We start from the raw sequence: 26,419 nt of genomic DNA on the forward strand, positions 1-26,419 counted from the left end.
AGAGTTCCTAGCTTCTCTGACGAAGGGTGAAGCAGAAGGAGGGCGTCACTTGCCACACGTGAGGCGCGAGCGCAGGCCTGTGGCGGCACGCTCGGGAAGGGAAGGGGGACGCGGGGCGGCTGCGGGCTGAGGAAGACGCAGGTCAGCATCGACGCGGGGAGACCCCGGAGTGAGGGAGCCAGAGCCCAGGGGCGGGTGGGGGGGGGGGCAGGCCTCTCCCACGGGGCCATGTGTCACTTTCCATCTAGCTTCTTTGTAGAAGCTGACGGAATGGCTGCCTAGGAAAAGCCCCAGAAACAACCGACTGCTCAGTTGTTCCAATGTGTGTGTGTGTGTGTGTGTGTGTGTGTGTGTGTGCGGGGGGGGGGGGGGTCACTAAGCTCCCAGACTTTTCAGAGCTCCTGTGAAGCCAAAGATGTCCCGGGTTCCCAAGCTGTGTGGTTGTGGCAGTGGACAGGAGATATTAGACAGACAGGCTGGCAGGGCTGGAAGTGAGATCCTGTACCCCCTGACCCCTGCGCTGTGAGCCGAGGCGGGCCGTGGCGGTCTACGCGGGGACATGCGCAGGCAGCCGTTGTCCTGACTCAGCCACACACACGTCTGCGGTGTAGGTGTCTAAGTGGACATCCTAACAAAGCAGCCTCAAAAACCCCTGTGACTTCCCACGCCCATGGGCCGTTCCAGAAGGTTGTTCTCAACACTCAGCTGCCTGCTTCTCTCTGCCTAGCAGATCACAAGGAAGGATTTCAGACCACCTGCAGGCTCCCGTCCTGGGTCTACTCGGAATCCCCTGGACCTCCCTCCCTGCTACCTGGGTCTGCTCAGCCTCCGCCCTTCTGTGCGGGCAGCCCCTGCTCTGGTATTTATTTCTCCATTTCCCTTGCAGACACCTGGGCGTTTGTCAGACATCTAGGCAGGAATTCTGAGAGCTATTCCTGTGGGGGCGGGGGTCGTTTCTGCACCTCCCTCTTGGGGAAGAAGTTCAAAGTGAAATGCCGTCTCGTGCATCCTTGTGCCCTCAGTTTGGGGGGCACCAAGGTAAGGCTCTAAGTGACCTCGGGGGGCCTGTGACTTTCAGCGGGTGTGCACACAGGGTGGGCACCCAGGGCGTGTCCTCGTAGCCCCGGCTGGACAGCATGTCCTTCCCCTATTCTGATTGTTTTTATTTTCCTCCTTGCCCTCTCCTTGAGGGCTGGAGACTACGGGAGCTGGGCAGGGGCCTCGGGTGTGGAGCTGGGGTCTGGGGTCTGGGTCCCTCCTGAGGCTGCACTAACACACGGCTCCCGGAGGCCTAAAGGGAAAGGGCTGGCCTAGACGGCAGAGGCCCCCGCGGGCCCCTGCAGATCAAGCCGGCCTCACACACACGCTCCCCAGCCGCCGCCGCCGCCGCCGCCGCCGCCACCACCGAGAGCAAGCGCGCCTTACATGCGCCTCTCCTCCTCCTCCTTCCGGCGCCGGTGCTCGTCCTCCTCGCGCCGCCTCCTCTCCCTCTCCATCTCCTCCTGGATGCGCCTCAGCCGCTCGGCTTCCTCCTCCTGCTGCTTCTTCTTCTGCAGTGCTCCCAGGAGGTCCTCCGAGCACCTCACCAGCGCGTCGTACTCTCGCTGGATCTGCTCCCTGGTCATCATGGTGGACTGCACAAACACACCCAGAGACGCGCCCCCGGCCCGTTACCTCCTCCCCGCGGCAACGGGCACGTGGGTCGGGCCGCTGGGGGGTACGCTGAAACGCGGGTACCCCTGCAGGTCTACGTCTACGCGGAAGGCGCTCCTCGTGGAACCACGAGTGCAATGCGTGCGTGAATAGCACAGGCTGGTGGAAGCGGACGCGCAGCAGCGCATTAGCTGTCTGCACATTGAGCATCGGCACAATTTTATGGAAATGTTCTCTCTGAACGGAAATATTACTATAATCTTTTTTTTTTTTTGGCCAGTCCTGGGCCTTGGACTCAGGGCCTGAGCACTGTCCCCGGCTTCATTTTGCTCAAGGCTGGCACGCTACCAACTTGAGCCACAGCGCCACTTCTGGCTGTTTTGCATATATGTGGTGCTGGGGAATCGAACCCAGGGCCTCATGTATAAAAGGCAAGCGCTCTACCACTGGGCCATATTCCCAGCCCCTGAACAGAAATCTTAGACCTTATTTTCTATCAGCGACGTCACCAGAACCTGTAAGCGTATTCTAGACAGTATAACAAGACTGCAGTTAAAAGCTTCCCCCCCCTCCCCACCTTGCAGTAGCGTGGCGGCTGGTGTCTGCATTCCCAGCTACCCCGGGAGCTGGGGCAGAGGACGGCGGGGCTGCGCACAGCTTTCCCTCCAGCGCCTCCACAGAAGCTGACTGGAAAGGAAGAGCAGAAAGGACCCCTAACAACTGACTGCTCAGTTGTTCAAACGAAAGCCGCTTAGTGACTGAGTGCCCAGGCTCCAAGTTCAAGTCCCAGGACTAGTACAAAAAAAAAAATTACTTCTAAATATTTTTAACAATATCCCTAAGTTAGTTTTCCAAAATTCCAATGGAGTTAGTGTGTGTGTGTGTGTGTGTGTGTACAGGTCTTAGGGTCTTGAACTCAGGGTCTTTTGCTCAAGGCTAACACTCTACCCACTTAAGCCAGAGCTCCATTTCCAGCTTTCTGCTGGTTAACTGGAGATAATGAGTCTCGTGGACTTTCCTGCCAAACAGTGATCCTCAGATCACCGCTTCCTGAGTAGCTAGAATGACAGACGTGAGCCACCAACACCTGGCTAATGGGGTTAATTTTAACTGGTAATAATACCTAATAATTAAGAATGGCCCTTGAGAGATATTTTTTAAATCAGCTAAACTGTCTAGAGCATTTTTGTTCTTCTCTTGATCATTTATTCCCTTTCTACCTCTCAAGATTTGCTATTGTCTGTATAAAATATCTACATAAAATATGACCAAAGGCTTATTACTTTAAAGTACTTATGTCCACAGAATTGACAGTGATCAAAAAAAAAAAACCAACTAGCTGAGAAAAACTGTAAAAATCATAAAATGCAATGGAGGCAATGACAGAAAGAAAAACAGGAAATTTGTTTAGCAAACCAATATGTAAAAAAATTATAATCCCACTGATAATCAAATAAAAATCAGGGCTGGGAATATGGCCTAGTGGCAAGAGTGCTTGCCTCGTATACATGAGGCCCTGGGTTCGATTCCTCAGCACCACATATACAGAAAATGGCCAGAAGTGGCTCTGTGGCTCAAGTGGCAGAGTGCTAGCCTTGAGCAAAAAAGAAGCCAGGGACAGTGCTCAGGCCCTGATTTCACGGCCTAGGACTGGCCAAATAAATAAATAAATAAAAAATCAAACAAGGAAATGAACCAAACCTTTTCTACAAATTTTAGTTAGGAGGAAATTAATTACTACTTTTATAATGGCTAGGTAAATTATGTTACACTGTTTGCAATGATGAGGAATTCGAGTGAACAAAGCAAGTAACATTATGACAGAGACGTAAAATTCACTGCAGAGTACAATGAAGAACTATGTAAAGATGTGCACATAGTCAGGAAGATAGAAAGGAAAACCTGCAATGTAGACTCACTGAATGTGTTGAGGCGGGGGTATAAACTGATTGGGGGGCTGTATAAATTTTCAATAGTGTTGTATTACTTTCACAATTCAATAGTTTATTTCTGGGGGGCTGAACCTGGAACTTGGTGGGAGAACACTTGCATAGCATACTCAGCAAAGAGAAAAATGAGTAAGCTAAAATGAAATTGGTTTCTGAAAGTAGAAAAGCATAAAACAAAATAATTTGCATTACTCAGCTCTGAATCATGGTGATGTAAAAACTTACCCACCAAATACAGTATTTTAGTTGTAAGAAATGAGGTCGAGCGCTGGTGGCTCACTACTGTAAATCTAGCTACTCAGGAATATGAGAACGGAAGGTCATGGTTTGAAGCCAGCCCTGACAGATACATTCAACTCTTATCTTCAATTAGTCACCCCAACCCGCCCCCCCCCAAAAAAAACATCCAGAAGTATAGGGAAGGCTCAAGTGGTAGAGTAGCCACATTGAGCAGAAAAGGCTGAGAGCACGCGGCCTTGAGTTCAAGCTCCAGCACTAGCGTGCACATGCACACGCGCATGCGCACACACACACACAGAATTCGTAGAAGAGAAAAAGAAAAAAATGGGAAGAAAATATTTTTTCATAACAACTACTAAAATTAAAAAATGACTTTATCTTTCTGCTCTGAAATTTTTTAGAGAAGTGAAAGAGAAAGTAATAGAATGAGCCTCCTCTTCTGGTAACTTGAAAAGAGAAGGACATTTTTTTCCTACACCATTTCAGTACCAATCACAAAAGATACTAGGCAACATAAAAAGTCCAGATCATCAGGTTGAAATTACAGACCTTAATTTTGGCCATCAAAGCATCAATGGAAACTTCCAGATCTTTGATCTGTCTGATCACCTCCGGCTTCCCATCTTTGAGTGCGCTGACCACCTCGTTAAACTTGTCCAGCCGTTTCTTCAGCGTGCCCACCTTCACCAGGCCATCGATGCTGGGAGAACGGCACATGACCACTTAATGATCCCGCAGACTTGTCAGAGTAAAGCCTAAGCACTGCACAAATGCTACCAGCTGGGACCCTTCACCTCTGACATTCTTCTGTACTTGGACTTCATGCATGAGAGTAAAAACAAACAAACAAACAAAAACCCACTAGGCGGGAAGGACTTCACCTGCTCTCCTCAGCATGGAAATAGTCTCCAAAAAATAGAGCTATATAGTCATACCTTTCTATATGTGTGTGTGCCAGCGCTGAGACTCGAACTCAGGGCCTAGATGCTGTCCCTTAGCTTTTTTGTTCAAGTCTGGTGCTCTACCACTTGAGCTACATCTCTACTTCTGACCTTTTTGGGTGGTTCATTGGAGATCAGAGTCTCATGGACTTTCCTTCCCAGGCTGGCTTTGAACCACAATCATCTCAGCATCCTGAATAGCTAGGATTAGAGGTGTGAGCCACAATGCCTGGCTTAATTATCTCCTTGAAAAGGTGTTAATTCAGACCTCCAAGTATAAAAATAATCTAAATTAACACTAAACAATAATAATATAATCATGTATAATATATAACATATAATACTGATTAAATAAGTAATAAAAACTCAACTCATAATAAAATTTCAAGCAAGTGAAACAAAATCATTTTACAGATAATCTTGCATTGTATGGTCAAAATGTGAATGAGATTTTTTTTTAAATCAACTTGACATTATCAAGGAATTCAAATCACTATACTAATCAAGATAACCGAGCTTCTCTCAAACATCTATTTCAGTCCTTTCTGTGTTTAGAAGTTTGCGAGCCCTTTTGTAGAGTGAGGCGGATGAGGAATAAATGAGCTCATCTGAGAGAGATAACAGACAAATCACCACCTTCCAGAGGACACGAGACGCAAGCCGCTGGTCAGTGGGACTTAACTGCACTGTTCTCTAGGCTTATCTTCAGACAATGCATATCTTACCGAGGTTTGTGTCTCCTTTTGCAAAGCCACATTCGAACAGTCTTTTGCATTTTGATGCAAGCTTCTGCTCTGTACTTTATTTTGTATTTCACTATGCATAAGGATAAAAGAAAATGACAGGAAAGGTTGAGTTTAAATTGAACATGTGTCTTTAAAAAGCCAAGCATTCCCACCAAGCAATTCTCTAGAAACATGAGATCTTGATACATTATACCAGAGACACTACAATCGGGAACTTAAACATTAATTTCCTGTATTATTGTGTGTATGAGTGTGTGGTATTCTTGGGGCTTGAACTCGGGGCCTTGTCACTCTCATTTGGATCTTTCACTCAAGGATGGTGCTCTACCACTTGAGCCATACCGCCACTTCCAGCTTTCTGCTAGTTAACTGGAGGTAAGTCTCACAAACCTTTCTGCCTGAGATGACTCTGAGCCTTGATCTTCAGTCTCCTGAGTAGACAGGATTCTAGGCATAGGCAGCAGCACCAGGCAACCTTCTGTACTTCTTCAAAATGAAAAGTATATAATGCCGTATGCTGGTGGCTCACCCTTACAATCCTGGCTGCTCAGGAGGCTGAGACCTGAGGATCCTGGGCCCGAGCTAGCCCAGGCAGGAAAGTCTATGAGACTCTTCAATTCACTAGCAAATAGGTGGAAGTGGAGCTGTGGCTTGAGTGGTAGAGCCTTAACCTTTCGCAAAAAAAGCTCAGGAACAATGCCCAGGTCTTGAGTTCGAGTCCCTGGACTGGCTAGGACACACACATATTTTTTAAGCATATCATGCATGTGCCTGGATTCTTTAAGTATACGATTTCCTTATGACTGGATGCAACCATTTCCCAGACTATCCAGGACCACGTTTGTTCAGTGAAATGCAAATAAGTATATCTTTTTAAAAACAGAAAAGAGATGGACTTCTTTCTTTCTTTTTTTTTGAGAAATCACAATGAAGATTGTAGGCAGGAATCTTTTTTAACTTCAGGCACCCAGAAGATTTTCTAGGGCAATCTGACCTTGAAACCTATGTCTGGCACTTCTTTATTAACATTCTACAAAGATCCCTGCCTGCTCCCTGACCACAGAGTACCGGATGGGGTGGAACAGCGCACATATTTTAATACTATTTGTCATCCATCAAAATGCAACATGCAAAGCTAGCTGCACTGAGCTCCCGTGACAAATGTGCTTATATTTTACTTGGAAAGAGATTATGTTTTTTTCCTTTACTGCAGTTTTCTTTTTATCCATAGTTACAATCATCCAACAGAAGATCTCAAGATCATCTTTGGTTGCATGTTTCCTTATCCTTCAAGGCAAGGAACTTTTGTTTCTCTAGGAAGAAGAAGTGATCTACTGGATCCCGGTCATGTTTCCGGCATTATTTCAGTCAGTCTAGTAAGAAGGCGAGGCAAGGGTAAATTTGATTATATAATTTCCAGCAAGCAAAGGTTTGCCACAGGCCTGCGAGTAACCTGAGATTCTTCTGCCCTTGTTCTTGTTTTGGGTCAGAGATAAGAAGCTGCAGAAGCACACACAAGCGCAGCTGGGCCCAGTGCATGGAAGGGTGCTTAGACCATTTCCATCTTGGCATACCGGGACACCTATGGTAGATGCAATACAGACAGAGGGCGGTTCTGACTTAAATTGGGAACTGTGGGGGTGGTATTGGGAGCCAAAGGGGGGGGGGGAGAGAGAGAGAGAGAGAGAGAGATAGAAAGAGTGAGTTCTGTATTGGATAGGGAACAAAGGAATCACACTGCTGTAACATAAGGAAATACCTGTCATGCATTCAGATATAAAACCAGGAAGGAAGAGCGCAAGCGCTGGTTTAGGACATACACCACACGAGGTACGAGGCATGAAGGAAAGCATCTGTCACCTAGCATTCACCTTGAGATGACCTTGTAACATTCCACACTCCACCCACTCCCAAAGGACAAAGTCTAGGTCCAGAACAAACCACGGCTCGGGTATTTTCCAGAAAGAAGGAGAAGGAGTGCTTTATCTTGCTGTGAGTCAAGGAGCCTACGATGGTGTCAAACTGGTGGTCCACCTGCCTCAGCCTCCTTGGTGCTCAGTTGGGGTGTTGGGTGTTTGTTTCTGTAACTATTGGTTGCTTTTTCAGACAGGGTCTGATAGACCTGCTCTGCAGCCCAGGCTGGCTCTTTAAACTCTCACCCCTCCCGTATGCCATGTGCCTGGCAAAAGTACACTTACACTTGATGACCGAGAGCGAACACCACTGAACCTTCTTCCAGCGACTGCAGACTAACCAGTGATTGACTCTCTTAACCAGCTCTGCTAAGTGGTCGGGATCAGACTTCATGATCTGATCAAATTCTGCAAACTAGAAGGTAAAATAATTGAATATCAGTATGAGAAATCAATATGTTCCAACACACAAAGAAAACAACAGAGTTCAAACCCCAAATAGGACATGTTGGCGGGGGGGGGGGGGGGGTATGTGTGTATGTGTGCCACTACTAGGGCTTGAACTTGGAGCCTGGCACTGTCCCTTAAAGCTTTTTCACTCAAGGCTGGTGCTCTTAGCATTTGAGCCACAGCTTCACTTACAGATTTTTGATGGTTAGAGAAAAGTTTCATTGGGCTGGGAATATGGCCTAGTGGTAAAGTGCTCACCTCGTATACATGAAGCCCTGGGTTCAATTCCTCAGCACCACATATATAGAAAAAGCTGGAAATGGTGCTGGGGCTCAAGCGGTGGAGTGCTAGCCTTGAGCAAAAAGAAGTGAGGGACCGTGCTCAGGCCCTGAGTCCCAAGCCCCAGGACTGGCCAAAAAAAAGAAGTTTCATGGACTTTCCTGCTTTGGCTGGCTTCAAACTGCAATCCTCAGATCTGAGCCTCCTGAGCAGCTAGGGTTACATGCATGAGCTACCAGTGCTTGGCCCAAATCTGACTTTCTGAAAATGGTTACATGCCAATCACAACCACAGCTCAGCATGGTGTATAGCAAACTCTAAGCAGTGGCTGGATTGAAATGTGGTCTTTCTCTTCCCTCTTTCCTTCGGGCCTTTTTTGAGGGGTAAAGAAAGTTGCTTATCACTAGGTAGCAGATTCAATCTTATCCCTAGGTAGCAGATTCAATCTTAATAGTTGGAAAAAATATTAAATGGGTTAGTTACAGAGGCCTGACAAAAGTCTTTCACTGAGGAAAATGATAGGAAATAACTGAAGTATCTCTGCTCTAGCAGATCCTATGTAGCCCTCAACAAGTAAAAGTCCTATGTAATTTCAGGTACCACTGAAATTATTCTTTCTCCCAACCACCATCCCATTTTAAAGAAAGGTAAGGAAATATTGCTAGGAGATGAAAGATAATATAGATAATTTAGAGTGTATTATTTCTATTATTTACCACTGAATACAAAAATACCAAATGTATCACCAGAATATTAAGGTATCACACACCAATCCACATAATGGCTTTTTAAATTTAAAGTTAGATTACAGGTACCATAATCAAATTACAGATTTAGTCTCTTTGCTCTAGGCTGTGAAGAAATCTTTCTGACTTAGGGAGGAGATAAGACCATCTACATTACCAATTCAGCCATTAACTATTTAGTAATTACTATGCCTCTTGAGTAAGAAAAACACTGAGCTTATGATATGTGTATCTGAGTGAAACTAAGGAGACTCTCAACAGTTATATGTTCTTTTTCTCTTAATTTTTTTAAGAAGTGGTATGGATCCTCCATAATAAAAAGTACTCATAGGAAAGTATACACATTGGTGATAAATACTTATATTTCACTTCAGGCTTAAAAATGTGAAATCAGATTCATGATTAACTAGATACTAGAGATACTTCTTGATGGTTTTATTTAGCTAGTTTCTTGGCTATTTAAATATAATAACATTTGTGTTTAGAATTCGAGGAGGCAATTATTAAATCAGTATTGAAGAAGTCAGAAATAGCAAGAATATTATTACTAAGAGGTAATGAGACTTAGGTATTTCCGTTCTGCACACATTTAGTTATAAAGTATCCGATACTCTGTGAATATTAAAACTATAGGATTACATTTCTATAATTGCACAAAAGGATTTACATATTCATTCTGTCTAGGGTTAAGGAGGGGAGAGTCCACACTCCAATCCAATTTCCTACACTATTAAGTAGATGTATTCTACTTAATGAACCTTCTTGTTAACAATGGAAATTCTTAAGTACTATGAAATCTCAAATCATTGAAGACTACATGAAGACATTTTAGAAAAACTTTCAACTTGTTTAAACACTAACCTCTTTTTAAGAAAAAAAATTCAGTGTTCTAATTATATAACACTGAATAAAACTGAAAATTTTTTATGGAGTGTTATATATTGTAAATTTCTCAAACATAGGAAAATTGTGCATGTGTGTGAACATACACATATAGTTCATGCTGTTAGTACCATATAATAATAATATAAACCATTAAACCACTATTACCTAAAAACCTACTAACCCTGAGTGCTAGTGGCTCACACCTGTAATCCTAGCTACTAAGTAGGCTGAGATCTGAGGATCACGGTTCAGAGCCAGCCTGGGCAGGAAAGTCTGTGAGACTCTTATCTCTAATTAACTACCAGAAAACTAGAAGTGGCACTATGGCTCAAAGTGGCAGAGTGCTAACCTTGAGTGAAAAGGCTCAGGGACAGTGTCCAGGCCCTGAGTTCAAACTCCACAATAGACAACAACAACAAAAAAAAAACCTACTAAAATAAAAATAGACTTACTTTGCCAGGTCTGAAAAATACTTTTGTTAATCCAAACTTGTAGTCAACTTCATTTAAGCCCAAAGCTTTAAAAAGAGCCTGGAAAATGAAAATTCCAATTAGTAAAAGAAAAGAATTCATTGTTAGGAAATTTCCATTTAATTGGCATCTGTACCTTACAAAATAGCCTTGGATCCAATCTCGCAAGTTTATCCGGCATATACTTTTTGTACATGTTGTAGAGTTCGTGAAATGAAGCTCGAGATGGGAAACCACCTTGCATCAAGTCCAAAACAGACACCATACCTAGATTCAGAAAGATTGTGGTTCAAAGCCGGAGTGGGCCGCAAAGTCCATGAAATTCTTATCTCCAATTAACCACCAGAAAACAAGTATTGCTGTGGCTCAAAGTGGTATAGTGCTAGCCTTGAGCGCAAAAGCTCAGGGACAGTTCCCAGGCCCTGAGTTCAAGCCCCACAACCAACAAAAACAAAGAAGTTTTATTTTACAATAAAATGTATCCCACCATTGCTCAAATAATTTGCCATCTATGCTTTTCTTATGGCTAAGGGAAGTGTTTTTTTTTTAATCTCATAGTTGAAGTAACCGAGGTAATAGTAAATTATTTGAAATTATGTATATAATTATGTACATAGGTATATGCTGACCCCATTAAATTCTACTGAAGGACTGAGCACACCTGCCACACAGGACATCCTGGACTTGATCGCCAACAGCACAGAAATAAATCAGTAAGTAGTACCTGAGTTATAGCTTCTGACACACACAAGGCCACAGATTTGGAAAGCATGGAAATACCTGAACACTGAAGTTGAGACAGAATCTGAGCCCCTTCGAAGTGGTGGCTTGTCATCTTTAAATTGGGTTTGATGCAGCGAATAAAGCTTGCCCCCTGGGGGAATACAGGCCATTTTTGAGAGAGCACATATGATATCATGGTCACTTTTTGTTTCTAGGAATAACAGCAGCCTTCCATGCATATTAAATATTAGCACATGAAAACCACCAGGAAATATAAAAATGCATTATCATGCATCCTAAATGACATAGGAGACTGTCTCAAAAAAAAAAAAAACCCAAAGGCTAAGGATATATAATTCAGTGATAGAGTGCTTGCCTAGCCAAATGCAAGGCACTAGCTTCAAGCCCCATCACTACATGGGAAAAAGAAAGGAAGGAAAAGAAAAAAAAAAAAGTCTCAGGGTGAATCACTAAAATGCATAGCTGAAATATAAGCCCTTAATTAATTTTGCCTTTATAAAGAGACATAAAACTGTTGGGTCCATTTTTATCCACATCAAACTAACATCGTCAAGTTTGGAGTCCATTACTGCAAGAATAACATAATGAAGTTAAATTATACGCCCTATACTTAATCCTAAAAAAGCAATAGCCTCTTTCTTCATAGTTAGTTACTCATTCTCTCACCTTTGAGATAAGATAATTTTAATAACCTCAAGAGTGCCATGTATTTATAAAATAATTTGGCTTTGCATACATACTTGACTTTTTTCCAGAACAAACCTAACCAAAACAATAGCCATTTTAGAAACGAATTTCTTTTCTTTCCTTTTTAGCAGTACTGGAGTTCAGAACTTGGAGCCTCATACTTGCTAGGCAAGTGTTCTACCATGTGAGCTACAAATAAGTGTTCCTTCTTGCTTTAGTTATTTCTCTCTTCTCCTTTCTTTTCTTTTTCTTCTTCATTTTTTTTGGCACTTGTCCTGGGGGCTTGAATTCAGGACCTCAGAGCTGTCCCTTAGCATTTTTTGTTCAAGGCTAGCATTCTGCCACTCCAGTCACAGTTTCATTTTGTTTTTTAGTGATTAATCAGAGACTAAAGTCTTACAGACTATTCTGCCCAGGCTGGCTTCAAACCCTGATCCTCAGATCTCAGCAACTCTAGACCTCAGCCTCTAGAGTAGTGAGGATTACCGGGATGGATGAGGGGTCTCCCGTTTTTGCCAGGAGCCCGGCTCAGACTTCAGTCTCCTACCTACACCTTTAACATACCTGGCATTACATGTGCATGACACCGTAGCCAGATCATTTGTTGAGATGAAGTCTCACTAACTTTTTTTTTGGTCCAGACTGACATAAAATTGCAGTCCTCCTATTTATGCCTCCCAAATAGCTGAGATTATTGGCATGATATACTCTACCTGGCTTTTAAAATTTTACTTATCATTATTCCAGGATTATTGTTCTAACTGCTAGTAATGGTTTCAGAGGGTCATCAGAAACACAGGTTTTGTTTTTTACGTCTACTCACGGTACTTCGGAGTTTATCCAGAAGCAGGTTTAACTGTGTCTGTAAGAGAAAGGAGAGCAGCTCGGTGAGAACGCAAGCGCACGGCACGGTTAAGTTCCTGCCCCACGCACGACATGCACAGGCGACGCTCACGCACGACACATCACAGCGCGACCACCTCCAGGGCACGGGCCGGCAGAGGGCACCATGCGGCCAAGGGCACGTAGGGAATTAGCATGGCAGGACGTGTGTGGTCAGGAAGAATGGCACCGCTAACCCACATGCATGTCCGCAGGGAAGATGAATGAGGAGAACGACCGTGGACGGTGAAGGAAGTCGATGGGAGGACGGGGACGCGGTCCCTGTGAGATCAGTGGGGTCGTGTTTGAACACGTGGCAAGCGAGGTGTGAACTGAAGCCTGGGGCTGGCTGTGTCGGTAACACTCAGCACACACAATGCTTCGGCTGAGCTACCGGAATGTTCTTCGCTGTTTTGAAATACTTTGCATTTCAGTTGTTTTCTAAAACCTTTTTGTTTCCCAAAATAAAGTAGACAGTGGATATTATGTACTGCAATGAGCGTTACTACTTCCCTATATTTTTAATTTTAATAATTATTATTAGCCCTGGTTCAGGACATTAAAATCATTTTTTTTATTGTTCTGCAAAATGAATAAACTGTAAAAATCTTTATCTGGATTTTTATACTGAGATACTTATTAGACAATTTAGAAAAGACAAACTAGGAGGGCTTTATGGTTTTTTTTCTTTTTCTTTTTTTTAAATTTATTTTTTGTAGTACCGGGGTTTAAACTCATGGCCACCTGTTTGCTAGGCAGAGTCTCTGCTTTGCTTTGCTTTGCTTTCATTCTTTCTTTTTGGATGAGGTCTCCCATCCCCTGCCCCAGTGGGCCATTTGAGACCACAATCATCCTACCTATACATCTCAAGTAGCTGGGATTGAGATGCTAAAATGCTAACGTAGAGTCATTCTATTTTGTACAATAGGTTGTGGTAGCTTTTTATGTGAGCTTGCCTTGAATAGATTTTCCCAAAAAGCTGGGATTGCAGGTGTCAGCCACTAAGATATCAATTCTTAAATTAGTATATTGAATTAGTCATCGGTACAATTTATAATAACATGTATGCTTTTACATGATGCTTTTCTGTGAGTAAAGCACTGCTCAAAACTTTTCAAGAGCATCACTGTACTTAAGAATATATTATTGCCCTCATTATACAGGGAAGGCACTGAGATCCAGGGAGATAAAGAAGTTGTCCAAATCATGGAGCTAGTGATAGCAGAGTTTTACAATCTCCTATCTGTGACACTAATACATGCTTCCATATTACAAGCTCAAATTATTCAAATGAATTTCAGGTTGGATTAAAGAGATCCAGTCAGGGCTGGGAATACGGACTAGTAGTAAAGTGCTCTCCTTGTATACATGAAGCCCTGGGTTCGATTCCTCAACACCACATATATAGAAAAAGCCGGAAGGGGTGCTGTGGCTCAAGTGATAGAGTGCTAGCCTGAGCAAAAGGAAGCCAGGGACAGTGCTCAGGCCCTGAGTTCAAGCCCCAGGACTGGCAAAAAAAAAAAAAAAAAAAAAGAGATCCAGTCATCCTCACTTATCTGGTGGGCAGAGTGCTGACAACTTTAGTCAGCCTGGACCCAGCAGAAAATCAAGTAGGAAAGCTACCAATGCAGAAAGAAAATAACTAGCCTTAAATTCAGGCACCTTCATCCACAGACTAATCTTGATTTCTAGCCCCCCCCCCCAAAAAAAATTGGATGGAGTCAGAAGACTACAAACAACAAAACTCAACTAATAACAGTAGAAAGAAAAAAAGAAAAGAAAAATCAATTTTCAAAGAACAGAAGAATCATAAGGCCAAAAGGTGAGTCTCTGAGCAACTCATGTTTCTTTTGTGTTTTATTTTAGTTGAAAACATACCACTAGCTGTGTTCATATGAATGAGATTTTCATTGAAAAGAACTCCTTTTTCTGAAGCTTAACAGTTCAAAGGGTTATTGCAGTAGCCTGGAAATGAGGCTCTGGGTGGGGTTTCTTAGTGCCCTGAGATGGGGTAATAGTGTCATGTAGGACGGGCTGTGTTGTGGGACACCTTAGACACTTCAAACTAAAGTATGAACTACTCAACTTGCATTTAAAATTAAGGATCACATTTCACATCAAAGTATCCCATAGAAACAGAGGAAATAGCTTATTAATAATATCGTTCAGTTACAGCTTCCAGCAGGTAATGCAAAAAGCACCTAATTGTTTGTTCCGTTGCTTGTTTATGTACTAGGGCTTGAACCCAGGGCATTGAGCTCTGGAGGCTGGTCTCTACCACCTGAGCCACACACCACCCCCCCACTCCGGCTTTTTCCCGGTTAACTAGAAATAAAACCTCATGCATGTTTCTGTCCAGGCTGGTTTCAATCCTCAGATCTCAGCTAGAATCTGAGTAGAATCATAGGCATAAGCTACCACCACTTACATGTTATTGTATGTAAACAGTTCTAGACATCTTTAGGCTCAGTGAAGATGATGCAAATCCAAGAGAAATCTTGAGAATGTTTTCATTTTTATTCATATTACCTAAAATTCCTGTATGTTCTTACTAGTAATAACACTATATTATTACAGCAGGAATATATAAAACAAATTATATCCATTTCAATTAAGCAAATGTGTTTTTCTTTTGAGACAGTCTTGCTATGTTGCCTAGGTTGGCAACTCCTGGGTTCAACTGATCTTCCTGCCTCCATTTCCCAAATAATGTGGGACTACAGGTGTGCACAACCACATACACAGTCAGTTTTACTGTTGTAAACCCAGTCTCTTAGCCAGGCACTGGTGGATTATGCCTGTAATCCCAGCTACTCAGGAGATTGAGATCTGAAGATTGAAGTTCAAAGCTAGCCTGTGCAAGAAAGTCCGTGAGTCTATTACCTCCAATTAACCACCAAAAAGCCAGAGGTGGAGCTGTGGCTCAGGTAGTAGATAGAGCACTAGCTTTGAGCAAAAGGCTAAGCTGGCACAAAAACAAAACAAAAAATTTTAAAGTCTGTTCAAGAATAGAAAAACATTCAAATAAAATTGTTGCTTATTGGGCTGGGAATATGGCCTAGTGGCAACAGTGCTTGCCTCATATACATGAAGCCCTGGGTTCGATTCCCCAGTACCACATATATAGAAAACAACCAGAAGTGGCGCTGTGGCTCAAGTGAGCAAAAGGAAGCCAGGGACAGCACTCAGGCCCTGAGTCCAAGGCCCAGGACTGGAAAAAAAAAAAAATTGTTGCTTATTAAGTGCACTAGAAACTCCTAATTAATGAATACAATTTTAAGGCAAAATTCAAAGTTTTTATCTAAAATGTATTACGAGATTTTTCCTATATTTAAATTTTTAAAAGCCTTAGCTTTTAGAAATACGATTTTATCAAATTATGTACTTAGGGTCCATTCAATCTAAAAGAAGTTTTATACTACTAGTTATATAAAAGAATTCTGATATTATATATTATTCGTGATTGCATCATTTTTAGTATTCAAAGTACATATTTTATAAAGCAAATGTGGACTTTTGTTGTAAATAGAAGAACAATACTTTATGGAAATGTAGAAAAATTAACTTCTATTATTATTATTATCTTTAAGCACTTACAGAAAACTACTTTTGTGTGTATATGTCTACCAGTACTTAGCTTGAACTCAGGGCTTTGCTTGACTTATATCCATCAAAATTGGTATTCTACCACTAAATGATGTCTCTACCTTCCTGGTTCTTCTTTTCTTTGTTCATTAAAAGGTTATTTTTTTAATTAAGAGGTTTTAAAGTTGTTTCTACTATACTAACTGCTCAATAATTACAACCAATTAATAGCATTCTATTTCTAAGACAACTCCTCAGCTTTCCAAGAATTCTTGATCCAAAAGTAACAAAACAGATGAACTATCCTTTAATGTTAAATAAGCACGTTAACAAATTTGCCACACCTGAGCCTTTATCTGGGACGGGCATTCTCAAAAGCTTTCTTTGGTTTTTAGTGTTGTGTGCATGCTCCTAACACAACTGTGAGAGAAAAGCATGTGGGAATGAGTTACACACTGGCTGATCACTTGCAACGAGCTCTCGGTAACACGCCCAGCCACTGGATGGACGGCCGTCCCCAAGGCGGTCATTACCTGGAGGCCCCGGCTGGCCTGATTTTCCTCTCAACTAGTTCTCTCTAGCCATTCGGAGCTGGACTACTCCAGCTAAACCACACTGCTGAAGGAAGAAGGAGACAGAAAACACAAGGAAAAGAGAAGGTTGGAAGGTCAACCACACAGTAGGCGGCAGCAGGAACACTAGGAGCGCTCTCAGGTGTGTTACGCCTTAGGAAAGGATGCGATCCCAGCATTTCTGTGTATTTAGGGACGGGGGCTCCGTCAGGCTCTCTCACAGTACAGGTAATGAAACAGTGCAGGGTCTTCTGACACTTGAGGCATTCCTGACTGTTATTTACATTATCCACTTTGGAATACAAAACAACATATGTTACTTTACATACAATTTTTTTTAAGGACTCATCTGTTTAATACAAATACCTTAAATTTGTTTCCCACACTGATGAAGCTAAGTTTGCCGGCTTTCTGTTTTGTGTCTTTGTTGTTATTTGTAGACGATTCAAATAATTCCCGTATAAACTTATCCCTGGATTCGCATATTAAGGATTCCAGAGACATATGCAATGCATCGTTATTTTTCTCCACAAACTGGGTCTGCAAGTCAAAGCAAAGAGAATGGTTCAATCTAGTCGAGGTAAACCCCCCAAATCTCAGCTCTGCCTAATAGAACTTTGTGCGACAACTCGAACCATCATATCCCAGCACCATACTACGGCGTTTCTGCTTAGAAACCATACTCACTGTCTCATAGCACACCGCCCCTGCAAAATGCCGGATAATGAAGCCTTCATCGTCTCTGAGATTCCTGTGAACGGCCAGCTTAGATTTCCTGGGAATCTGAAAAACAAGACATGTGGGTGTGACAAACTTGCCTTTGGACAACATTAGATGGAGAATGAACTGTAAGGGAATTTTCACACTTTTTAAAAAAATAATTGTACTGCTTTTGACCATCTAAGCACCGCTCAGACTACCAATGAAAAAATATTTGGTTATAATCTCTAAGGGGAAGAAAGTAGGTGTCATGTCAACACAACACACATACACGTACACGTTATTCAGATTCCCATGCAAAGCATAACTGGCACTTCACAAAGTTTCCAACTGAAGCAGTGGTGTTTGATCCTCGTGCTGATTAGAGTTATTCAGAGAATCGCAAACCTCCCGAAGCATGTGGCATCTGTTTTAGGGAATTTTCATGTGCAGCCAGGTAAGGAAACACCTGACGTCAGCACAAGAACTCTGCCGTGGTTTCAAAAACCAACCATCTGAGCAGGTTCTTAGAGAATAAGCCTGCATCTATTTCAAGGAAATGACATCATTTTAGGGGTTGTACCATTTAATTGTAGGATCTCGTGTTTGAGTTAAAATTTCTGAAAGACTTTCACATATGTGATCACATCTGATCCTCAAAATAGCCTATCATTTTTGTGTGTGTGTGTGCCAGTCCTGAGGCTTGAATTCTGGCCCTGAGCTCTGTCTGTAAATCTTTGTGCTCAAAGATAGTGCTCTCCCACTTGAACCACAAATCTACTTCTGGCCTTTGTGTGGTTAATTACAGATAAGAGTCTCACAGACTTTCCTGCCCAGGCTGGCTTTCAACCAGGATCCTCAGATCCTGAGATCTCAGCCTCCTAAGTATCTAGGATTACAGGCAGGAGTCATCGGTTCCCACTACCATCCTTTTTAGTGAGGGAGCAAGATCACATACATGATGACCCAAGTGATCTATGAGTTGGGAGATACAGAGGTGTGCTCAAGGATAGAGAACTCTTAGGACACAGAAGCTCTTCTCCATCAAGTCAGAGTAGAGGCTGTGCGTCCGGCTGCCTGGCTGCCTGTAACCTCCAGCTCCCTTCCTGGCCACTTAGGCAGGTCTCTTAGCCTCTCCCTATTTGTCTCAAATTACATGTCTCTGGGATCCTGAGCACGGTTTTGTGGACTAGGACCCGTGGCTCCCTTGGAAAAGGTAACTGTGGGTCTCTGGGCTGTCATGACAAAAACTAGCAGGCCTGTCAACATAGAGAGCTCCACGCATATTTTCACTGTGATTATGAGCTTAGTGGAGAATACACGGTGTCTCCATCGCCACTGAAGTACCAGGGTCATAGGTTCAGTATTACATGAAATGGCTAGCGCACAGCAGAAGGACAAGTCAGCAGAGGAGCAGGCTTGCTAATCTAGGATTCCAGATCACAGAGGAATTAACACAATCACATCCATTTTTCAAGTAAACCCATTTAGCCTATTTACCACAGACTTAATGCATGGGTGTCATTAAGGTGTTTGGTTTTTGGTTCGTTTGTGGTGCTTTTTTTTTTTAACAGTTTTCTTTTTGGCTTTCTATTTTTTTTTAACATAGTAACGGTGTAGCAAGCAGTGGTTGATGTGTGTATACACTGGGATTGTGTCAATGATGAAAGAAAATAAAAATACTTGTTACCATTTAAATAACTCCTGAGATCATCAGAGCAATGACATCTATGCTACAGTCCCAGGAGGGGAGAGATTTGCCTGCTAGCACCCTAATTCCACAAGTGACTCTCAGCAGCTTTGCTCTTCTTGCCTCCCTCTCTATTCACGGGTGACTGAAGGAGTAAGGCCAGGAACGGCAGCACAGGGCCGGCCTCTGCGTGTGGAACGGGCAGCCTCACTGCTTGGTGCCTGTCCGGTTGCTCCCGGATGTAAGCATGAAGTCCCACTTGTAGGACCTCAGGGGCTGACGGCTGAGTGTGGAGACCAACAAAAGCTTACACAAGGGCTGGGAATGTGGGTTGGTGATAGAGCGCTTGCCTAGCATGCACAAAGCCCTGGGTTCAATTCCTCAGCACCACATAAACAGAAAAGGCCAGAAGTGGTGCTGTGGTTCAAGTGGTAGAGTGCTAGCCTTGAACAAAAGGAAGCCAGGAGAGTGCACGGGCCCTGAGTTCAAGCCCAGGACTGACAAAAAACCTTACACAATCACAGGGAGGACATCATCGACTTGAAGCATGCTCGGGAACCTGGACATACTTATTTCTACTATTGTCTGCATCTACTTTCCCTTTACACTACCTAGTCCTATCGCTTCCGCTTCTATTTCCCTCTCTGAGTACATTTCCCACTCAAGACTCCTCGGAAGGAGACCAAAATGAACTGGCTGCCACGACCTAATCCAGGTTTCCTCCACCAGAGTTCTAAGCCACACACATGTGTTTGACTCTAGGTGTTGCCCTTAGAACATCACCTAGGCCATGTGATACAGAACAAAGCTGCTGAAGACCACTTAGTTCAGAACATGAGACCAAGAGGGAAATCTTTTTGTATACCTTACACAGACAAAATGTCCTTTCCATCCAGAGAAAAAGAGTATTGAGTCTTGATTATATAGAACTTTACCATTATAGATACATACTGATGTAGACAGCTAAACAGATAATTGATACATGAATAGATTAGAGACAGATGATAGATAGACAGATAGATAGACAGACAGACAAAGGACAGACAGAAAGGGACTGATATGGTAGAGAGATGAATGGATAGATTACATGGTCAATATATATACAGGACAGAAAGATGATGGATAGATTTGATAGATAAATAGATGGGTATAGAAAGGCACACAGATGTAGTAGATAGATAATGGATGGATTACATGGCAAATATATGTATGGGATAGATGTTTGATAGACATAGATATGATAGATGGATAGATAATAGATATGTAATTGAAAGACAAATAATAGTTACAGACAATAGATACATACTAGACAGACAGATAGGTAATAGACTGATAGAGCCTATCTGTAGAGGATGCTGTGCTGTGCCGTCATCCCTCTAAACCTCACATGACTTACAGCTCTGTCCAGTGACGTCCGACACACCATGGATCCGACCCCACATCTCCCCCAGCAGGGCTGCGTGTTAGACGGTGAACTCACCGTGAGTCGGAAGTGCTCCTTGTGCTTCTGGTGGACGGCCGACGTGAAGTGCTGGTCGCTGGGCTGAGGAAGGCGGTTCTCTTCATCCAAAATGTCCAATATTCCCACCAACTTCACTTCAATCAAGTCTGTTTCAGAAATCAAAATACTCACGATAGTATTGAAAAAAAAACACTTAACCATTCAGGAGTCACAAACTTCCAAGGACTGGATACAGACCATATGACAGACAATACTTTGAACATAAAAAATGGATTTTTATTTCAAATATGGCCACTTGCTGGAAGGTAACATCACGGCTTTAATGCAGGTTTTAGAAAAAATAATTCCGTAAGGAAAGTGACTAACGTAATCACTACTCCGTTTGTTAGCCGGGATAACAGGCTGAGAACTAGAAATTCCCCTTCACTCACCTAACTCCTCTGCGGAAAATGAAGTAAAACTACAGAAGCATTTGCCTGCCTAGCTTTTGAATACTACTTAAACAGCAAAGGCTTTCGCTATGCTCTTTTCTGTCTGTTCAAAGTAAGTATAAGATTTAAACTCTTTAAACACTGTATGTACAAACTATTGACTGGGACAGAGATGAATCGGGCAGGAAGAGAAATCAACATTCTAACTAAGCCAGTCAGAAAAGGATATCTGGGCAATCGGCGGTGGGAAGAGTGTGGCGATGTAGGCTGCTAATGAGAGCATAGTCACAGATGGAGGAAGAGACCCGGGAGGGGCGGGACTTCACCTAGACTGCTAATCACACAGTCAAAGACACTGAAGAAAGACCAGGCAGTGTGTTATGGCAATGCTGGCGGCCAGGTAGGATATCAAAGTGCTTTGAAAAGTCCTAATGTATGAAGTAACGTTATCACTAATGTAATGTTTTGTTGTCCAAGTCTAGCACACGATGGATCATCAACCTGGGTTTCTAAAGCAAAGAGCTTGCCCAACACCCAATTTCAGAGATGGGGAGGAAGGACAGGAAGGGTGGACAGCCGCGGGGGGCCGAGAGGGCATGGCATCTGCACTGCTGAGACCGAGGAGGAGAGCAGGGTCCCGGGGAATGGTGTGGCGTTGTCTGGATGGGACGTGTGGAACGTCAGAGGGCCCCTTGCTGCTGGAGCGACACTGTCCGGGTGCTCTCCACAGGCCTGAAGCCAAGGCCGGGTCAGGGAAGGTGATACAGCCACCTGCTCCCAGCCCCCGAGGCCTCCTCTTGGCTGGTTTGCACATCCCCATAATAGGAGAGTATTTAGAAAAGGCTTGATTTAGTACCTAGAAAAATTACTTCTGAAGAGTACAAAAGAAGTAAACTTCTCGCCAAGTGCTGGTGGCGCAGGCCTGTAATCTTAGCTCAAGAGTCTGAGATCTGAGGGCCATAGTTCGAAGCCAGCCCAGGAAAGAAAGTCCAAGAGACTCTTATCCCCAATTGATGAGCAAAAATCCGGAAGTGGAGGTATGGCTCAAATGGTAGAGTACCAGCTCTGAGCAAAAAAGCAAAGCTAGAATGTGAGACCCTCAGTTCACACCCAGTAGTAGCACCAAAAAAAAAAAGGAAACCTCTTGCAAATATCACAGTCCCAACCCCATAACTGGTGATGTGTATAAAATTAGAGCACGGAAAAATTCTCCTAAGTGGGGGATGGGGATATGGCCTAGTGGCAAGAGTGCTTGCCTTGTATACATGAGGCCCTGGGTTCAATTCCCCAGCACCACATATACAGAAAACAGCCAGAAGGGGCGCTGTGGCTCAAGTGGCAGAGTGCTAGCCTTAGCAAAAAGAAGCCAGGGACAGTGCTCAGGCCCTGAGTCCAAGGCCCAGTACTGGCCAAAAAAAAAAAAAAAAAAAAAAATTCTCCTAAGTGTCTCCATTGTATGTATCCCATACTTCTCATAAATGGAAAACAATACATACCTATACAGTCCTGATTATCCACATAATGAACTTCATTCACACCCAGGCCTTCCTTCTGATACAGTTCTTGTTCCTGTAAATAAAACATTTACAGTTACAGCTATGGAAATAGTATGCAACGTGGAATTAGAGTCAATGGTTTGCCACATTTCTCATCGTAACAGTTATTAGTTCAAATGTAAGTGTTGACACCAGTTAGTACAGCCCTAAATGCTTTACCAAAGACAAGCAAGTATTGATTTGCAGACAGATAGGCAGTGAAATCAAGGAAATGGAAACTAACTTCAAATGTGCTCAACAAACACACAGCAATGTAAAACAAAGATGACCTATATTAGAAATAATATATACTTTTCTGGAAAAGAAATGTAATTTGGAAGGATAATCTATAAGTAAAAGCTAAGTTCGTGGATATTCCTATCTTTAAATCAAAAAATGTAAAGGACGTTATCAGACAGATGACCCACACCGTGAAACTAAGTTAATGTACCCTGACATTTTCTTCCTGAATATCTACATCTTTTCTCCCCTGAACTGTACTAGAAAAGTTTACTGACATTCTAGAAGGTACTGTCCACCTGGGCCTAGTCTAAATTTAAAATTCATTGATTGTAAGGATTATAAGTCACCCTAAGTGGGCGCCTGTGACTCACGCCTGTAGTCCTACCTACAAAGGAGGCTGAGATCTGAGGATCACAGTTTGAATCCAGTCTAGGCAGGAAAGTCTGAGACTCTTATGTCAATTAACCACCAAGAAGCTGGAAGTAGAGCTGTGCCTCCAGTAGTAAAGAACCAGCCTTGAATGCAAAAAGCTCAAGAGACAGCACCGGGGTCCTGAGTTCAAGCCCAGTACCAACACACACACACGCGCGAGCGCATGCACACACACACAGTCACCATCTATGAAGACCGTGTCTTCCCTTTACGTGGCTGTGATTTCTTGATGGAGCTCTTGGCTTAGTGTGGACAGGAAGGATAGGCATGTTACATAAGAGCAAGCATGGGAAACTTCAACTGGCAACGGAAGACTTAGGCAGCTGGCCAGAGAATTTCCAGAGCAACTTTGTCACCCATAACGACCCAGGCCACCCAATGTGTCCATGTCACAACTTTGCCTGTACTCATGAGTGACCTGCACGCCAACTGGGAAGCCACAGAGACACAACTGCATTAAGAATGTTGGGGGTGGGGCTGGGGATATAGCCTAGTGGCAGGAGTGCCTGCCTCGGATACACGAGGCCCTAGGTTCAATTCCCCAGCACCACATATACAGAAAACGGCCAGAAGCGGCGCTGTGGCTCAAGTGGCGGAGTGCTAGCCTTGAGCGGGAAGAAGCCAGGGACAGTGCTCAGGCCCTGAGTCCAAGGCCCAGGACTGGCAAAAAAAAAAAAAAAAGAATGTTGGGGGAGGCGGTCAGAAAGCACGGTGCAACCTCAGCCAAACGCAGTGCAGGGCAGAACTCGGGAAAGAGCGGTGCTCAGCTGAAAACAGCAAGAACTAGCAGTGCTCACACAAAGCAAGCAGAGGCCTCAGGCCAGCGGCTCGGCCTGCCGAGGCCCCTAAAATGGCTCAAATGCTCTGGAAACTGGTTTCTTCTCTATCCGGAAAATATGGAGCTGGACTGGACCTCTCTTAAGCCTTTATCCCTGGTGTTTGCAATCAGCACAAAACCCCTCAAATGATATGGAGGAAGGAAAGTCATGGGTATACATAAAAATACTGGGCAATGTTCTGGAGATTTCAGGTGTAAGAGGTAAAACAGTGCATCTAGTCACCAATGGATGGATCCCAAGCTACCTTTGGATTAGAAAGGAATGCTCCTGGCTTTGGTATTCTCCGTGTCAGCCTCTACCTGCGCTGCGGGCAGAGGCGGGAAGTTCCTCAATGGACCAGAAATGGTAGCCGACTGGCCAGGGCCAGCTGCTTAGAGGCCACCAGCAGGGCACGCCAGAGCTCAGAGCTGGGGGGGTGGGGTCTCCAGTCTCTGGTGGCAGGTGGAACAGGCTGCAGTGTGAACAGAAGCAGGCCTGGGAGGGAGGACGGTGAGGGCAAAGCAAGGGATGAGCAAGCAGGTTAGCAGTGGCACATGCAGAGATGGCCAGAAACAGAAGGAATAAGCCGAATGAGTGTGACCGCGGTTGCTAGCCCGCAGGCACAGCTGTCCCCTTCAGAAGAAGTGCCCACTAAGAGCGTGCCATCACCATCTGAAGGCGTGGCTCAGGCGGTAGAGCGCCTGCCTTCCAAGGACAAAGTCCCAAGTTCAAACCTCACGACCACCCACACACCAGGAGGATGTATCAGGGTCTTCAACGCCAGCCGCCCTGCTTGCGGGGTGCCCCCTCCCTTCCCCCACCGCCCCCTGAATCAGAGCAGCTGCTCCATCTCTCTCTCCCTTAGAATTTAAAACAATTGAATGCAGATCCCTACGTTAAACCGCAGCCACAATTACCTCCTTCAGGATCCTTTCGTTGAAAAACTGTTGAAGTTTCTCGTTGCAATAGTTGATGCAAAACTGCTCAAAACTGTTGTGCTCAAAGTACTCTGAAAACGTAAAAGCAGAAGGAAGGCCATCAGCGATCGTCTCCCACAAATGGACTTCAGGATAACAGGCTAGCGCCTCAAAACATTCATCTAAAGTTAGGCTCAGGAATAAATATAATTATTCAACACGCCTCCAAGTGTTTCTTTTTCAAGATAAATTTGCTAGGCACAAAAATGAAGCCTCGGAAATAGCTTTCTCTAAATCAAACCCATACTGAGGTTCCATCTCAGCCCAATCAGAACGCCAGCCATCAATAAAACAAACAACCAATGCCGGTCACACTCTGATGGTGGTGAGAGGTGAGGATGTGGATATCGTGGATATACTGTAGGTATGAGAGCAATTAGTGCAAATGCTACGGAAGTCGGCTGGTATGGAGGCTCCGCAAGAAACTCAAAGCAGAACTCCCAGACGATCCTGGGCAGAGTAGAAGATGTGTACATCAGCCTGCAGCCAAGGTGCCCCCCACACACACCTTTGTGTAAGGCAGCAGTGTTCACAATAATGGACTCCTCCTAGGTGTCCATCCACCCATGAGTGGGAAAGCAAATGGAGTATGTATAACCCAATGGAGTAACAGTCAGCCATTAACACGGATGTGACTTGCAGGAAGATGAATGGAACTAAAGAACGTCAGGCTACAGAAGACAAATACCAGGCGTGCTCTCTCCTATGCATGCTATGGTATAGTGGGGAGAAAGAGCATCTATTTGGGGCTGGACACCAGCAGGAGTTCAACAGTGAAACAGGAGGGTGGAGGGTAGCAGTGAATATGATCAAAGCACATCACACCGGTCTATGTAAACAGAGGATAAACCCATTCAAAATTATTTCCAAAGTAGAGGAGCAAGGAATAAGAGTAATTTGATCAAAGCAGTTTATACGAACATTCATTAACATCAATAAAAATCCCTTTGTACAATTAATATAAACTAGTTTTTAATGTAGGCTAAATGCTGGTGGCTTGTGGCTATAATCCTAAGTAATTAGGAGCCAGAGGTGGAGAGAATCACAGTTCAGGGCCAGCCCAGACCGAGTCCACGAGATTCTCAACCAGCCATGAGGTCCAAAGGTATGTGTGCCTGTCTCCTCCTACAGCAAGCATGCACAGAAGAGTCACAGCCCAGGCAGGAGCAGACTAAAGAGCAAGAACTTCCCGCAAAAATACAGAGCACACCGCCAGACACGGGTGGCTCATGTCTGTAATCCTAGCTACTCAGGAGGTTGAGATCTGAGGATGGCAGTTCAAAGCCAGCCCAGGCAGGAAAGTCTATGTGACTCTTATCTCCAATTAATGACCAGAAAACCAGAAGTGGCACTGTGGCTCAAAGTGGTGGATTGCTAGCCTTGAGCAAGA

At 43.9% G+C, this 26,419-nt stretch overlaps 1 protein-coding gene across 2 annotated transcripts in view; it reads right to left on the reverse strand.

Annotated features, from left to right (window-relative positions):
- Positions 1–26,419, reverse strand: part of Myo6 (myosin VI) — a 123,719-nt gene that overhangs the window by 20,891 nt on the left and 76,409 nt on the right. Inside the window, exons 14-26 of one of the 2 annotated variants that reach the window (XM_048353657.1) lie at positions 24,970–25,061; positions 22,521–22,593; positions 20,612–20,739; positions 17,430–17,525; positions 17,109–17,282; positions 12,527–12,565; positions 11,053–11,146; positions 10,409–10,539; positions 10,255–10,332; positions 7,728–7,857; positions 5,509–5,599; positions 4,392–4,542; positions 1,426–1,634 (exon numbers count right to left, since the gene is read on the reverse strand). In XM_048353657.1, the coding sequence (XP_048209614.1) occupies positions 1,426–1,634; positions 4,392–4,542; positions 5,509–5,599; positions 7,728–7,857; positions 10,255–10,332; positions 10,409–10,539; positions 11,053–11,146; positions 12,527–12,565; positions 17,109–17,282; positions 17,430–17,525; positions 20,612–20,739; positions 22,521–22,593; positions 24,970–25,061 (1,486 nt within the window). Of the gene's footprint in view, positions 1–1,425; positions 1,635–4,391; positions 4,543–5,508; positions 5,600–7,727; positions 7,858–10,254; positions 10,333–10,408; positions 10,540–11,052; positions 11,147–12,526; positions 12,566–17,108; positions 17,283–17,429; positions 17,526–20,611; positions 20,740–21,793; positions 22,232–22,455; positions 22,594–24,969; positions 25,062–26,419 lie in introns of those variants that run through there. The other variant, XM_048353660.1, reaches the window with a different exon arrangement.

Source organism: Perognathus longimembris, chromosome 9, assembly GCF_023159225.1.
Source record: "Perognathus longimembris pacificus isolate PPM17 chromosome 9, ASM2315922v1, whole genome shotgun sequence".
Taxonomy (NCBI): Eukaryota; Metazoa; Chordata; class Mammalia; order Rodentia; family Heteromyidae; genus Perognathus; species Perognathus longimembris.